Below are 16,481 nucleotides of genomic sequence, written 5' to 3'. Positions count from 1 at the left end.
AGTGTTAAAGAAAACATTCAGTGACACTTGATAAGAAAGGATCATCAAGATAGGTATAAGGACTATTGGAATGGGAATTTACTGTGAGGGAGAAAGATTGGGCTCAACTCTGAATACAACATGGGCAGGTGGGAATTTATAGCCAAGGAACAGGCTGGGAAATTACCAAGAGGAAAATACTGAACACAAGGAAGTGTCAGAGTGTGTCTGGGTAAACCCACCCAACAGGATCTTTGCTGAAGACAGACCAGGGTGATTAGACAAGGAACCTGATCAGATATTGTGGGTAGATTTTGGTAACTGACTTATTGGCAAGGTTCTTACCAAAATTAAGTTAGGCACAGATGGGCCTAGAAAGTTCAGGAGCCTGACTAAAGTTTTTGTCAAGCAAAGAAACTTTGTGCAAAGTGATCGAATAGAAAATGACAAGACAAATAATGTGAAGAGGCAGTTCATAGAAGAGTAAATGACAAACCTGCTTATAAAAATGCTCTAATTAGATAGTAGTCTGGAGTAGGCAAATTAAGGTAAATGGTAAGCAAGGTATGATTTTGTTTACCAAGCTCATGTGTAAGATAATAACACTGATGACCTGAATGTAGGAAAAGGGTTCTCAAATGCTGTTGTTGAAAATTAAGTTTGTTGCAACATTTATGAATAGAAACTTTGTAAGATATATTTAAAAAGATATATTAAAGTGTATATATACTACAGCCTAAATCTCACTCTAAGGAATATGACTTACAGAAGAGAAATCATTATTAAATATGTACAGGAACATGTTGGAGCATGACTTTGCATGGCAGAAAACTGGAATGCATATAAATGGAGGAATAGTTACATAAATTTGTTACATATGCTCCCAGAAATGTACATCCTGCTATGCAGCCTTTAAAAACAGTGAGTTTAAGCTACATTTTGGAGTTGCAGGAATTTATATGAGGTGATGTTAAAAAAAAAAAAAAGCAATAGTATATTATGAAAATTAAAAAAAAAAAACCTGTGTTTGTTTATGTGTATGTGTATACTCTGTATGTATGTGATTATCTGGCCATGCAGAAAATATAGTGTATACCATGCTTTTTGTTAAACTATGTGTAATGGCTGATTTGCATGAAAAGAAGGAGAGGTAAAAGTTAACTGAAAAAAGCAAAATACAAGATTACTAAAGAAAAGTCAAATATATAATATCATATTCAGGGATTTATGTAAAATATGTGTGTGTGTGTGTGTGTGTATATATACACACAAATTAATTCAGGGAAGAACATCACAGAGGTCTTCCTCTTTGAAACTAGAAGACACAGCACTACTCCCGCCTCAGAGATCTTGAATCCTACGTGATTCTGCACCACATATCTCTCCTGAGGCTAACAAGTGTTTGTGTTCTATGAAGAGTTATCTGACATCACATGCATGAAGAGTATGAAGGATTGAACATCAGTTTTCCACTCTGTTCTTCACGAGTCACTGCAGTTTCAACTTCTCGACCTCAAATCTGTTTCTTTGTCAGTGAGCCACCAACCCCTGGGGAAGTGTTGATTTTTGCTTAACTTCCAAACTCAGCCTGATTGTTGATGTTCCCACTTCACAATCCTGGACCCACAACGATAGAAGGGGATCATACAGAGAAATAGAGATGTTGTTTCAAGTTGGAACTTGTATTATTCTTTCTCCTAGAAGTACTTTATAGATTTGTGTTAGAAGTTCAGATAATATTAAACATTAAGTACATTTTTGAGGACTAGTCTGAGAGAATAACCACCAGCTTTAATCTTGTTTTTAATGGAAAATAAAAGTACAATGTACACTAAAAAAAACCATTTACAAATTATACAAACAAGCTGTAAATTGGAGACTATATTAGGAAAGAATCTTGTAAATGATAACACTCGTGCAAATGTTAAACTTGGGGGTGATCTGATTTTGACTTGTTGATGGACTTGGCTATTGTAATTAACTCAAATTAATTTCCTTTGATCTTTACTGCTGTCTTTGAGATTATCCTGGAGCTTTCTCCCTATCCAGATTGACTGACCTTCCAAGGCAGACTGGAAGCCTCTTTTTCAGTCAAAGCTTTATCTGTATTTGGTTAACAGTTATTTCCATTATTTGTGCTGCAGTATTTGGCTCTGAGCTTTTACCTACATTTCCAAGCCTAAATAGGAACCAGGGATCATATGAAAGTGGAAAAGGGAAGTTAACATTTATTGAGCATCTACTGTGTGCTAAGTTGTTTCATAATTATAGTAAATATGAAGTAGATATCTCACATGAGGAATAGGCCTTCACAAGTGTACTAGTGTAAGTTTTTAAAAGCATCATGTAAGCAGTGGAGCAAGTTTTGAAAATTTGTATAATTATTCATCTCTAACTTTTATTTAAGTATAGCGTATGTAGTATAGAGTTCATAAGTCAGAAGTGCTTGTTGTTGGATTTTCACAGTGGGGACACACTGTGAAACCAGCTTCCAGATCAAGAAATGGAACATTACTGGAGCCTCAGAAGCCGCCCCGGTGTTTGCTTTCACTCTTCTACCTCCTCCCCACAAGGGTAACTTGGCTTCCTTGTGATTGTCACAGCAAAATAGTTTAATTTACATTAGTTTTGACTCTGACAGATCAAATCATAGCATATATACTCTTTCATGTCCGGCTTCTTTCTTTCAACATTGCCGCTGCTGCTGCTAAGTCACTTCAGTCGTGTCCGACTCTGTGCGACCCCATAGATGGCAGCCCGCCAGGCTCCCCCGTCCCTGGGATTCTCCAGGCAAGAGCACTGGAGTGGGCTGCCATTTCCTTCTCCAAAGCGTGAAAGTGAAGTCGGTCAGTCGTGTCTGACTCTTAGCGACCCCATGGACTGCAGCCCACCAGGCTCCTCCATTCATGGGATTTTCCAGCAAGAGTACTGGAGTGGGGTGCCATCGCCTTCTCCGTCTTTCAACGTTACGTTTGGATAATTCATTGATCTTGTTACATGCAGTTTAGTTTGCTCATTCTCCTTATTGCATAATATTTCATAGTGTGAATATACCACAATTTGTTTATCCATTCTACCATTAGTGGACATTTGGGTAATTTCCAGTTTTTAGCTATTATAAGTAGTACTGCTATGAACATTTTTATACACACATGTCTTTTAGTGCACAGATATATACATTTCTTTTGGACATATATAATTATTGTGTCAGGGTTTGCCTTAGGAATCTTATTTTTAATTGCTAAACAGTTTTCCAAAGTGGTTATATCAATGTACATGCTCACTGGCAGCATACGGAAATTCTGATGGTCCACATTCTAAAACCCAAAGCGCTTTTCCTTTCACCCAAATCTTACTTAAAGGTAAGAACTTGGTAACAATTTTCTTTTACAAATTCTATGATTCTTTCCAAGATTTTTAGTCTTTGTTCACTAAGTGAGTTTCCTTTTTTATACTGGAAAATATACCTATGCTGAATAGAATTTAGTAGCTTTAGCAGTGTTTCGGAGGCCTCACGTAAGTATTCATCTTCATTGAACCCAGCCTCTTCTATTTTTTCTGCATGGGTGAAAAGAATGGCCGTGTAATTCATCCAAGTGTGGCCCAGAAGTTCCTGAAAGAGAGGAGATAAGTGGCTATTTGCTTTTGACTGTATTTCTCAAAGATGAGCAGAAGAGTTTTGGTTTAACACAGACAGTAAACAGACCTGTACCTCATTATGTTTCTAAAACTGAAATATATAATGGGAAATGATGATGAAGTCAAATAATGTAAGCAAATGCAGAGAGATGGGTGGGCTTTCTTTTAAAAAAAAGCTAAGTTCTCCATTTTATTTTGTTGTAATTTGTGTAAATACAGCTTCAAAACTGTGTATTATCTGTGCTGCATGATATAATTACCTTTACAACATTCAGCAGTTGTACATACTTGCCTGTCAACCTGAATCTGTTAGAACCACTGAAATCCTTTAAGTCAGAGGACCTTACTCAGGAGAATGTCATATCTTTTTCTGTAGGAATATTGTATTATCACTAAAAGCATTTTCTGAGAATTTACAGTTACATAATCTGGTTACAATCTATTGATGAATCAGATGACATGTAATGGAAATGCTATCAAAATACAGTTGGTCATTTGGAACAACTACAAAATATTACTGTGATTCACATCCTCTTCACATATGTAGAATCAAACCCAATTTATTGGGTGACTTCCTCTAATGTGGGTGAAAAATATTGAATACTAGTATTCCTTTGTTTAGTAATACGTAGAAGTTGGTTATATAATAAATTCTTATTTGAATAGTAAAAAGCTGATGTAAAGCAGAAGTAATAGCATGTGGCAGATCATTAACACAGTATGAAAGGCATCTAGAAGTAACCATTTAACTTTTGTGAATATTTGCAAAGTTATATGAAATCATGACAATGCAACAGTAAAGTTCACTCCATTCCAAACACTCCCATTACAAAAATATTTCCAAAGCTGCTACTGTAATAGCAAGAGAAATATGCTTAGGAATAATTTAATAACATATCCAGAACCTCTAAAATTAAAAGAAGGGAGAACAACTAATATTTAGTGCCAGATATGCTAAAGCTTTACCTCTTTTGAAGTTCAACGTGATGATTTGTGGGAGATGCAATTATGGTATGGAGAAACTAATATACAGAGGTTGAGTACAAACCTATACAGAGGTATTAGATTAATACAAACTCTAGTTTATAAAAATACTGAAAAATTGAAAGGTAGTTTGGGAAACTTGAATAAGTATGAGTCATAATATTCAACAACTGAAAAAAATGAAGAAAGGAAACAGGAAACAAGAAGGAAGCGAGGAAGGAAAGAATTGGGATATGCAAATCTAATATGAAAATATAAGAACTGTGGAACAATATACCTAAAAATTAGAAACATCTCAAGACCACAGTTACCAGTTATAACTCCTAATACAGTCTAACTTTTATCAGAGTTATTTATTTTCACATTCATCTCTATAACTTGACTGTGACTTCTTGGAAAGTCTGTGTCTTCCTATATCAATCAAAGCCTCTAATACATTGTGCACTCAATAAATATGTTGGATTAATTTGGAATTTAGACCCTCACCATCATCTTAAATAGATGATTCGGGGTTTTATTTATTAACTTTGGTTCCTCAATTTTGAAGTTTAATCTTTGGGACACAAAATTGTAGTTTCCTGTGAAACTTCTCTCTTCTACTCTAGTTCATTTTCACAGATTTGCCTGTAGTCTGCACTTTCTGTTTTGTATTCAGAGGACTCTCTCAAGGTATAGGTCCCCAAATTTTCCTCATATCAGTCTTTCTACACCATAGAATAATTGTATGCTTCTGGTTCTTCTGAAAATGCCCTGCTTCAAGAAAATCCTCAGACATTTCAAGATCAGTACATTAGAGAATAATTATTTTAACGGGAAGATTCTAACTTTACAAAAAAGAGTTTTGCAAAGAGAGACTTTAATTGGCATATTTTATGTGCCTTTAAAACACAAATTGCCAACCTTTACCCCAACCTTTGAAGAACATAGCTCTTGTGTAAATCAAAGTATATGTGCAATGTCAACATCACATTTTAGCTAATAGTGACATAGCAAAATTAGCAGACCTCAGAGTTTTCCGTATATTCTGTGTACTCTAACACATCTCTTGTGGGAGAGAAGTCAGAGAACTGGAAAATAAATAAACCATACTGTGGATTGAATTGTAACCCCTTTCTCCAAATTGATGTTGAAGACTTAAACTCCAGTCCCTCCAAAGTGACTATTTGGAAATAGGATTATTGCAGATGCAGTTAATTAAGATAAATTCACTAGGCTGGGACTCTAATCCAATATGTCTTTATAAAACAGAACTGTGGACAAAAAACATGAATACTGGGAGAAAACCAGGTAAGCATAAAGTCAGCCATTCATAAGCCAAGGAGAGAATCCTTGGACACATCCCTCACTCTCAGCCCTCAGAAGAAACTCACCTGCTGACATCTATTTCAGACATAGCCTCCAGAACTGACAGGCAATAAATTTCTGTTGCTTAAGCCGCAAAGTTGGTGGTATTTTTATTGCAACCCAAGAAGATTAACCTGAATGGTTGAAAAATCAATGACATGCTAAATATAATAGATTTAGGTTCTGAGAATAAGAAGATTTCTGGGCCATTTACACCAGAATCACTTAGGGTGCTTACTAAAAGTGCATCAAAATCTTCAGGGATGGAACCTGGGGATATAAATTTTTAAAAGCTCTCTGGGGGATTTATTCTTCTGCAAATACTTATTGAGGGATCTACTTTGTTCCAAGACAAGGAATGGTACAAAACATGCATTTCTTGCTTGTGTATGATGGAAATTCTTGTTTACTAACTAAGCTTATGGCTAAGGAAGAGGGACACATAGGGAAAAAGTACATTTAATTTGTTGTCCTTGCAAATGTGATAGAAAATATATTGGCACTACAGAGGTAGACATTTAGTCTAATTTTGGGTGGGGGAGGTAACGTGGGGGTAAAGGGAGGGATCAGAAAATTTATCTGGCATGTGATGATGCCTGAGCATAGAAATTAGCAAGGAATTTCTCAGACGATAAAGACATACCAAGTAAAGAAAGTGATTGAGCATTACTGGGAATTGTATAGTATTGGGATTTTATTTTTAACAAGTACAACTATTGATCTTTCATCATTCTTGCCTCTAGAAGTTTCTCAAATTTAGTGCCATACCTTACATTCCCCAGTGCCTTATTGATGTGCTCATATTGAAATGTTTAATATAAGTTAATAAATAGCTACTGCCCTTAAGCTCCCTTGAGTGCTACTGCCAGAACTATTCTCTGGGTATTGGTTGATGCATGGGCTATATTTGTTATTAAATATTTATACAACATCGACATAATACAAATTAATGTTAAATAAACTGGCTCGAGTGGTTCTCTCCTGAGTTATATGTCATAACATAGAACTCTCCTCTTGCTCGGTTAGTACTTATTGCATTAAATGGTGTAACCTTCACAGTGTGTTTTTAGTTCCTGGCTTTCTATATTGTAACATGAACATGCCCTCCCTGCCTTTGTTTCCACCAGACATTTGCTATACTTTAAACCATAATATAATTCAGGAAAAATGAGTTAAAGCACCTAAGGGTAATAGATTTGTAAGCTTGACACCACTTACGAGTCCATGTGTTCAGCCACTGGAAAGTTTTTACATGTTGGTAATTATTTATGAAAAGATGCTCATGTCCTAAACTGTGAGAGAAATTGCACTTTTGAATTACCGCCAAAAATAGAAGAGAATGGTTGATTTAGCTTATATTCTTTAAATTGATTTTTGGCCAGAAAATAGTTGAATATTTGAAAGTAGTGTTGCTTGGTGTATAGTCATCATGTTAGTGGCCAAACATGTTCTCTACAGACCCAGAGAATAATCACGGTTGATTGATAGCTCACATAAAAATCCAAAAGAAAGATAGGTTAATGTAAGTTATCTGGTGTTAACAATTTAAATATAATACTAAGCTAGATGGAAAATTTATAATCAATCATAAATTGTTTGATTTCAAAGTGCTAATGGGTATGAGTCCATCTAGTCCTTTTGGGACAACTAGTTAGGATTTAAACTTTGTTTTCCAGAAATTGTGTTCATTTTCCCAGGACCTCACCAGCCCTGCCCCATTTGTTTGTGGTTGATGAAATCATAGCATCTGGTCTTTTTAGGGGGAAACTTTTAAAAAAGCCAACTATTACATCAACTGAGGAAAAAAAATTATCATGGATCAGGAGGACAATAAGGACCATTCTTTATGTTATTCCCTTATTCTCTTCCCACTTAGAGCACCACATTTTCTTCTTAGAGAGCCAAAGCTGAATGATAAGCCTTGTTAGATCAGATTTAGAGAAGAGTCAACCTTAGAGATCATCTGTCAAAATTGCCTTATTTTACAGATGAGGATATTAAGGCCTTCCTTGTGATACTAAATGGCTTGGCCAAAGCCACATTGCCAATTATTGGCAGACTTGGGCCTGTAACAGAGGTTCCCTGACTGCCAGACCCCTGTCCTTCCCACTAAATTGCGTCTTCTCAGTTTAACATTACTAACCCAGTGAATTTTTTTCCTACATTTTTTCCCTAAATTAATAAGGAAGTTCTTATATATCAGGGCAGTGTAAGTTTGATTTCACTCTTTTATGAAGCCTATCAAAATATTCCAAAGAAGGCTACAGATAATATGTCCCAGTTTTAGAGTAAAACACTAGCAAAAATGTTATAGTGATCATAGGTAACGTTTATTGTGCACTTGACATGTGGGAGTGTTTGAATTAATTTACCATTATGTTAATATGACATTCATTCCAAAAGTAACCCAGAAAACTATTATCTTTTCCAGTTTATCACTGGAAAGATTGAAGTTTAGAGAAGTTATTTGCCCAAGGTAACAAAGCAAGTAACTAAGTAGGAAATTGAACACAGGGATAACTTACTGCAGGACCCAGGCTCTTAACCTCTGTAATGTGTTGCTTATATCTAGTAGTTCATTTGAATACGTTACTCATCACAGTCTAGATAGTGATGATGACGAAACAATAGTAGTGGCAATTTTCTGCAAACCTACTACGAACCCGCTGTAATTCAGGCATGATGCCAAGCACATTACATTTATTAAATACAGCCTTCAGAGCTCTCTAACATAGGTAAATTATCCCCATTTTATAAATGAGGAACTGAAGCCAAGAAAGTTGTGTTAAGTAACATCTATAGTCATGTACCTAGAACTGTAATAGACATATTTCAACTGAATTCTGTGGAACAGCTAAGCCCATGATCTCTGTTCAGTATGTGCAGGTCTTGCATTGGTCTTTCTGAACCCCGTCTGTGTACACCCATCTATAACATCAGCAGTCAAGTTGTTCATTCGAAATCAAAATACTTGCTTGAAACCTGATTGTATACAGTAATAATACAAACATGATACCATGATCGTGGAAAGAATGTAATCAATTCCTGAATTCAATTCCTAGTGCAGTTTGCATGCTAGCACTTTCCTTAAGGAGACTATTACATATGCTGTGTGCTTGGTCACTCAGTCGTGTGCAGCTCTTTGCGACCCCATGGACTGTGAACCGCCAGGCTTCTCTGTCCATGGGGATTCTCCAGGTGAGAATACTGGAGTGGGTTGCCATGCCCTCCTCCAGGGCATCTTCCCAACCCAGGGATCAGACCCAGGTCTCCCGCATTGCAGGCGGATTCTTTACCATCTGACCAGAGAAGCCCGTTATATATGCTCTGATCTATAATTTAGGGATTTTTTTTTTTAATTCAAATTATAAGATTCAGATGAATCATTCCCTTTTTTCCCCATTTTGGGGAGACAACTCACTAACATCTCTACTGTTTTGCTGTAGATTAAGGAAGGCCTGACATAAAGAGAAAAGGATCATTTGAGGAACCATTTCAGTTGTCACAATTGGCAGCTTATAACCTCTCTATCGGAGAAGGCAATGGCACCCCACTCCAGTACTCTTGCCTGGAAAATCCCATGGACGGAGGAGCCTGGTGGGCTGCAATCCATGGGGTCGCTAAGAGTCCGACACGACTGAGCGATTTCACTTTCACTTTTCACTTTCATGCATTGGAGAAGGAAATGGCAACCCATCCAGTATTTTTGCCTGGAGAATCCCAGGGACAGCGGAGCCTGGTGGGCTGCCATCTATGGGGTTGCACAGAGTCGAACACGACTGAAGTGACTTAGCAGCAACAGCAACCCCTCTATAAAATATTAGAGCACAAATTGAGAGAGATTTAAAGAGACAACAGGGAGGTGCAGGAAAAGAAGAGGTCGCTTCTCTGGCACTGGCCTTGAAGACTCCTTCCATGGAGGGCATCAGTGCCCCCAGAAAGGGGGAAAGGCAAAGGCGAAGACAGATGTTCTGTTCCTCATTTTGCGTGAGCCAGGAAGAAAAAGAAATTCAGGGTGTGTCTGGAAGCAGAGGACCTTAACCACTCCTTGCTCCTTCCTAACAGCTGTGGGTCTTGTTGAATATTCAGACATCCTGCAGCTGCTCCCGGTCTGTGAGCACATCCAGATGGCTGCCACTAGTATCTGAGGCACCTTCAGGAAGAAGGTCATAAACAGCCAGCCTGTGCTTAGGCAGTCTTCACCCAGAGATCAAGGTGGAAGCCCAGAATAGGACTGCAGTGCCTCCAGGGGTCATGACCCTGCTGAGGATTACTAAATCTCTCCTGGGAGAGAGGTTACTTACTTTTGAAAAATTGTTCTGGATCTGAGTCTTTCCCTCGCGCATCTTCTCTCTGCCTTCAACTCCTGAATTGGACACTGACTTAAGGAAGGCAGCCATAAGCAGTGAAGGCTGCATGTATGCCAAATACCATTTAAAAGGATCAGAGACATGTATGAAATGAATTCACTTGTATAAAAAAAAAATTAGGGGATTACAATATAGTTCTGTATCCTAAAACTGGAAAAATCTATTTTCAAAATATATGTCTCTTAAAATGCCCTTTTTTGGATCAGCAGAAAGAAAAATCTGGAGACATACGGAGAGAGGTTAGTTTTTGAGAAATACAGAGTTTACTGGATTACATCCATCTATAGCTTAAGTTAAATGTCTATTTAATAGCAGCTTTAAATGAATTTTTTAAGCTGCTTAAAAATTACACTGACAGTATAGCTCCAGGGCCCCCCTTTTGATTTCTACCAGAAATATTGTTGGAATGCTGGCTTTAATAGGTTAGAGGAGGTTCATGGGCTTTCTTAGATTTCACATTGTTTCTTAATTGCAATCATCTTTGCTTTTGTACAGAATATTCTTGATTTTTCAGGAGTTGGATGATGATTATTTTTTATACTCTTGTCACCCTAATTTTTTCCACTAGTTTTTTTGTGATTACACATATGCTTTTTTTTGTTTGTTTGTTTTAGGAACAGCTATAGTTACTGAAAAAGAAAACGTGTGTCTGTCATTTAGAACAATCTTGTGTCTTTACTAGTTAAAGGAAAATATCTTTAAAGCAAAGTATGCTATCTTTCTAAGTGTAACAAATTCTACATCAACATAATCAGAGATTGGACCAGAAATAGAGTAGCATTCATTCAAATTCATTTTGCTTGAAAATATCTACTCTCTATTCTCCCTGTAGTTTACTTTGGAACTTCTAGTAGAGATGAGATCTCTGAGTTAGGTCAATTAATGAGGCTACTGAGTAATACTAGTCAAGTTTAGCAGTTAAATTTGGGTGGTCCTAGACTAGAGAAGGCGATGGCACCCCACTCTAGTACTTTTGCCTGGAAAATCCCATGGACGGAGGAACCTGGCTGCAGTCCATGGGGTCGCTAGAGTCAGACACGACTGAGCGACTTCACTTTCACTTTTCACTTTCATGCATTGGAGAAAGAAATGGCAACCCACTCCAGTGTTCTTGCCTGGAGAATCCCGGGGACGGGGGAGCCTGGCGGGCTGCCGTCTATGGGGTCGCACAGAGTCGGACACGACTGAAGAGACTTAGCAGCAGTAGCAGCAGCAGACTGGAGAATCAAGAAAGTAAATAAATGAACAAACAGATGAACCATTAGGGAAAGGTGGCATATGTTATTTTTATTCACTCTGAGGTCCCTGTGATCTCATGGCTGGCATGGAGCAGTTATTCACCCTACAGATGAGGCAAGCAAAGCTTCTACAATTCCTGATTTCTTTCCTATAAATAAAGTATAAATCTCCGCTGAATGTTTGCCATGGTGTAGGTCTCAGTGATGCTTCCTCCACTGAGGAGTTATAGATCGCACTGTTTTGGCACTTAATGTGTTGTCATATACGTGTTTATCTATTTGTCTCTTCTAGACTGTGAGTGTTTTGAGGGCAGGGCTCATATTATCACTCACCAATGATTAAACTCTGCTAGTACTCAATACAGTGTTCAATGACTGAATCAGAGTGACCACCACCGCCCCCACCCCCCAGCCATTTATGGCGAACTGTAAGAGGTTGTCCCTTGTTGAAAGGATGCAAGTTGGTATTTTAGTTCAGTGGTTCTAAACTTGACTGTTTTAGAGAAATATATGGAAAGTTTATGCAAATACAGATAGGCAAGCTCTACTCTTGAGATTCTGTTTCAGTAAGGCTTGGATGACTCTGCATTTTTAACAAACAGCTCAGTTGATTCTGAGGCAGATAGTCTGAGACCACATAGACAATCAAATTCTCAGTTCTTAGGAGTTTGAGATTTAGTTAACCTAAGGTCAGTATCTCATTTTTGCTTTGTTTTCTTTTATAAAATAAGAAGTCATTTCCCAGTTATAAAATGACTGACTGAATTCCTCGAAAGGAATTTGTAAACATTACTCTTGGTGGGAGAATCAAGTAATTTTTACCAGTTTTTTCCTATGTGATCAGCGCTTGTTTTAAACTACTTGTTTACAATACCTCTTTTAACCAGTTTTTCATAGTTCATTCCTATTAAGGTGATGCCATCCAAATTGGGAATAATGTCACTGGTGTGACTGCTCTTTACCTGGATCATTTGGACTGGGGAAGATTCTTCCTGTCCACAGAGAGGCACGTCTGCTCTCTGGACCAGCAGTGCAAGGTGCAGACCCTCCTGCCCAAAGTGATGTGCCAGGGCCTCCCTGACCTCCTGTCTCACGTGCTTCTTGCTCAGCCTGCTGTGCGGGTAACCTGGCGTGTCCAACACCTGGACCTGCAGAGTCACCTCTTGCCCTCCTCGACGCATGAAGCTGCGGAAGTGACAGCTGCGGCCCAGACTACAATCTCTGGTCACAGAGCATGGAGCAAAGCTGCTGTGGAAGTCAGTGCTTCCCAGAATAATGTTCCCAGCAGAACTTTTTCCACTTTGAGTCATGCCAAAGAGGGCCAAGTTGATGGTCATCTTGTTGGAGTTCATCATGGCTCTGGGTAAACAAAAGCTCAGCGTAAGCAGTCAGGCATCTCCCCTCAGCAATGTAAGGCTTCTTAACTGGCCTAGAGCACCCCAAGTATTGCCTCGGATTTGCTCTCCCCTCCTTTGTGTCTAAAGCATGGAGGAGCACACCACTAAAGCAGAGACCCCCCAGTGACAGAGGGAAAGTGGAAATAATAGTAGTAGTTTACACTCAGAGAGGAGAGAGAAATCTAATATAGATAATGAAAGGAGGAGGAAGCAATAATTGTAGGAAAATGAGGAAAAGAATTACATGAAGATAGTGTAAGCCATGTTTAGGAGAACCGTGTCAACTTATCAGTGTGATAGGTGAGTTGGTTTAATGATGGGTGCTGAGGTCTCTCAGTTCAGAAACAAAGATAGCAGCAATATTTGAAAATGATTCACTCTTGGTGGAGAAGTGGAAACAGTACAGTGGAAGAAACGGCCCTTCTTGCGTTTTAAACAGTGTTCTGCCTTCCCCACTCCCTGCCTCCCCACCCCTTGAATATACAAGTGGCATCTGCAAAAAATCATCTTTCCTGACTTCCTGAATGCTTCTCTCCTATGAAACATGAATAATATTAAAGGAGGACTTCTGTTTCTGTTTACTAATTTTTTAACAACTGGGCAACGTTCTGATGAAAATGATTACTTTAATTTCTGTTATGAAATAATTAATCATTTCCGTGGTTCACCATAGCTCAGTATTGGCTCTTCAACAAAGGAAGGAAAGACCAGCACATTGTACAGTTCACTTAGGAGGGAGGAGAACCTTGGGAGAATCTATTTCATTACAACACCCCTAAAATGTAGTTATTTTTGTGTATTTTAAGGTCATCCGTCATTTTCATTATATCGATAAGGCAAAGCTACTGGCCAGTCACCAAATGTACTCAATCTGTTGATTCAGAAATAAAGACATTGAAAATTGCATATTTACTATTTTTGCTTATAACTTGTATTTTGACTATAAAGTTCTATGTGCCTCTTTCTTTTCCTCTAATGCCTTTCACCTTACTCTCTCCAGACCTTAATATGAACATGTTGAAGGAAACTTACACCCTCGTACGAACGACACTCACCTCAGGAGTCCCTGCAGATGACCCCATCCCACCTCACCCAGCTCATTCAGCTGTGGCAGCTGTGCCATAGTCACTCAGATTTCTTTTTACTCCAGAATTAGATGTGTAATTTTTTAAAAAAAGAATTAATTAATTTTGGAATCCCAACCAGTTTGCTCTATGTCACGTACCTTTTCCAATCTTAAAAATGCTTGTTCCAGAGACTTCCCTCAAGCTGCTATGGTTGTTCGGTATGAACTTCAACCTTCTGACAGTATTACTGTACCACTCTGAGACTGATACTGTATGTACTTTATTTAGTTAATCTATTACCAGAATACTTTCTATAAATGATTAGCTGTCCTCCTCTAATCAGCATTGACTTTTTTTTGTCACTTGAGAGATATGTAATTTCAATAGGTACTTCCTGAAATTTCTATTTCCAGGATTAACTTATTTGTTTAAGATAATTGTTAATAGGTAACAATTTATCATATAGCCTAATGAAATGCAATATTGGCAAGTGTTAAATAGAAACTAGACATTTAAAAGCAAAGGTCACAATTTTGTCCTTTGTAATTGACATATCACTAATTCATGAAAATTTTCAACAGATATGTAATATACATACAATAGTATTGACTTCATAACGGTATTTAGTTCATAAATTTAAAAATTCTCTAAAAAACTCTCTTGGCTATTTCCATGCAATTGAAATTTATTATTTTGATATGATCACTAGCATGATTATATCAACATATACAGTTTCCATATCAATTAATGATAGCATATTTCAGAAAAGTACAATTAGCTACAACTTAAAGCCATGTAAACTTTGCTTAAAAATTGGGTTTTTATTTTATTATTAAAAGCTTAAATTTGATTTTTACACTTTTTAGTATATAAGCCACATTTACCAACATAGTTAGTGTATAAGTTGTAGAAACCTTTGTTTTGTTATATTCTGGTTCATCTTCTCCTGTACCTCTCAAAAAGTCTGTGAAGTATGTACTTCTGCATGAAGGAATCTTGGAGACATCTGGAATGACTTATGACTTCATAAGGGCAGAAAATCTTCCTGTGTGGATATGACAAAGAAAACATAAACTGTATTCATTCATCTGAGAAGCACATTTAACTTTTGAATGAAGCAGAAAGAGCCTCCCCCAGGTGGCAGTAGCACCCTGTTTCCTAAGAAGTTATTTTGAACAAGAATTTATTTTCATTTTCTTCCTCAAAGCATAACCTGACATTCTCCAACTAGGCAATTTATATCAATACATATTAATTTTGTGGAAAATCTTTTGAGCAAAGGCAAAACTAAGCCTTCTTTATTATGTCCCTTATATAAAGTGGCAACCGTAGAAGATCTTTAGTTTTCAAAGTGTCCTCTTTGAAATCATAGTTAAATCATTTGCTGGGTGCAACAGTTGATGGTTTAAAAAATAAAGTTCAGAATTCATATGCGTAGTGAAAAGTTCCAGTAAGACTGCAGAGTTTAACAACAATTTGCAACAGATTTAACAGAAGTTTTAGATCTGTGTCAATTTAGAGATCATATAAAAGGGTAATATATTGGTAGGTGTTTGATGATTTTTAATGATTGATGGTCATTCTTTTTGAGTCAAGGTGAAAAAAACTACTTGAAATGTTACCTTCACTCTTTTTAATAACTTGGTTAAACTTAATATAGCAGCGATAACTTTAGTAGTGGGTTCAGGAATTAATTCTCTGAGGACAGGAACTGTCCTTGTTTGAGAAAATAATTTGATTAGCTACTTGATATAGAAAAGGGGCTCCTGAGAGCTTGAGCCAAATTAGCTAACAATGGGAGTCAAACTGCTGGAGATGAGGGAAGTGATGGGGGCGGGGCGGAGAGGGGGATGTGGAGAATAAAGATGTTCTGGGTATAGAAGGAAGAGAAAATTAGAGCTATGACATTAGAACATAAAAGGAAGCTGAATTTCCCACTGTGGAAATGGCTAAGGGACTATGTTAGAGCAGAGACAGCTAATGTTCAACTTTAATCTTTTACATTTCTGGGCTGTAAAATCAGCTGTGTTCACAATTCCCTTTTTGTTTTTGTTTTGTTTTGAATTATTGTTAACCTTTTACATGATTTTATTTTATTTTTATGGAAAGACCTGAGATCCACCCTAGGTTAGCACAGGACAAAGACCACAAAAGTTGACGACTGTAAAACGGTATCTGAACTGAATCAGGAGAGAGGAGGCCGAACCTAGGACTCTAGTCCCTCGGCCCTTGCAGGAATCTTTGGGAGGACCGTGAATTTTCCAGTCTGTAAAATGAGATATTATGTGGTAAGGGTGACTCTGGTTTACATGGTAACGATTATATTTTAAATCATACACACACACACACACACACACACTTACTAGTTTCCTAGGGCTGCGATAGCAAAGTGCCATACACTGAGTGCTTGAAACAACAGAAATTAGTTTTCTCCTTGTTTCAGAATCTGTAAGTTTGAGATCA

At 37.5% G+C, this 16,481-nt stretch overlaps 1 protein-coding gene across 1 annotated transcript; it reads right to left on the bottom strand.

Annotated features, from left to right (window-relative positions):
- Positions 1-1,748: 1,748 nt before the first annotated feature.
- GIMD1 (GIMAP family P-loop NTPase domain containing 1) lies at positions 1,749-14,270 on the bottom strand. Its single transcript, XM_002688107.6, has 3 exons — positions 14,177-14,270; positions 12,517-12,913; positions 1,749-3,592 (listed from the first exon to the last, which is right to left on the bottom strand). Exons 2-3 carry the CDS (start codon positions 12,907-12,909, stop codon positions 3,332-3,334), a joined length of 654 nt encoding a protein of 217 aa, XP_002688153.2. The 5' UTR covers positions 12,910-12,913; positions 14,177-14,270; the 3' UTR covers positions 1,749-3,331.
- Between the last annotated feature and the right edge of the window lie 2,211 nt (positions 14,271-16,481).

The sequence above is a fragment of the Bos taurus genome, chromosome 6 (assembly GCF_002263795.3).
Source record: "Bos taurus isolate L1 Dominette 01449 registration number 42190680 breed Hereford chromosome 6, ARS-UCD2.0, whole genome shotgun sequence".
NCBI lineage: Eukaryota > Metazoa > Chordata > Mammalia > Artiodactyla > Bovidae > Bos > Bos taurus.
This window is presented reverse-complemented; position numbering and strand designations above follow the sequence as displayed.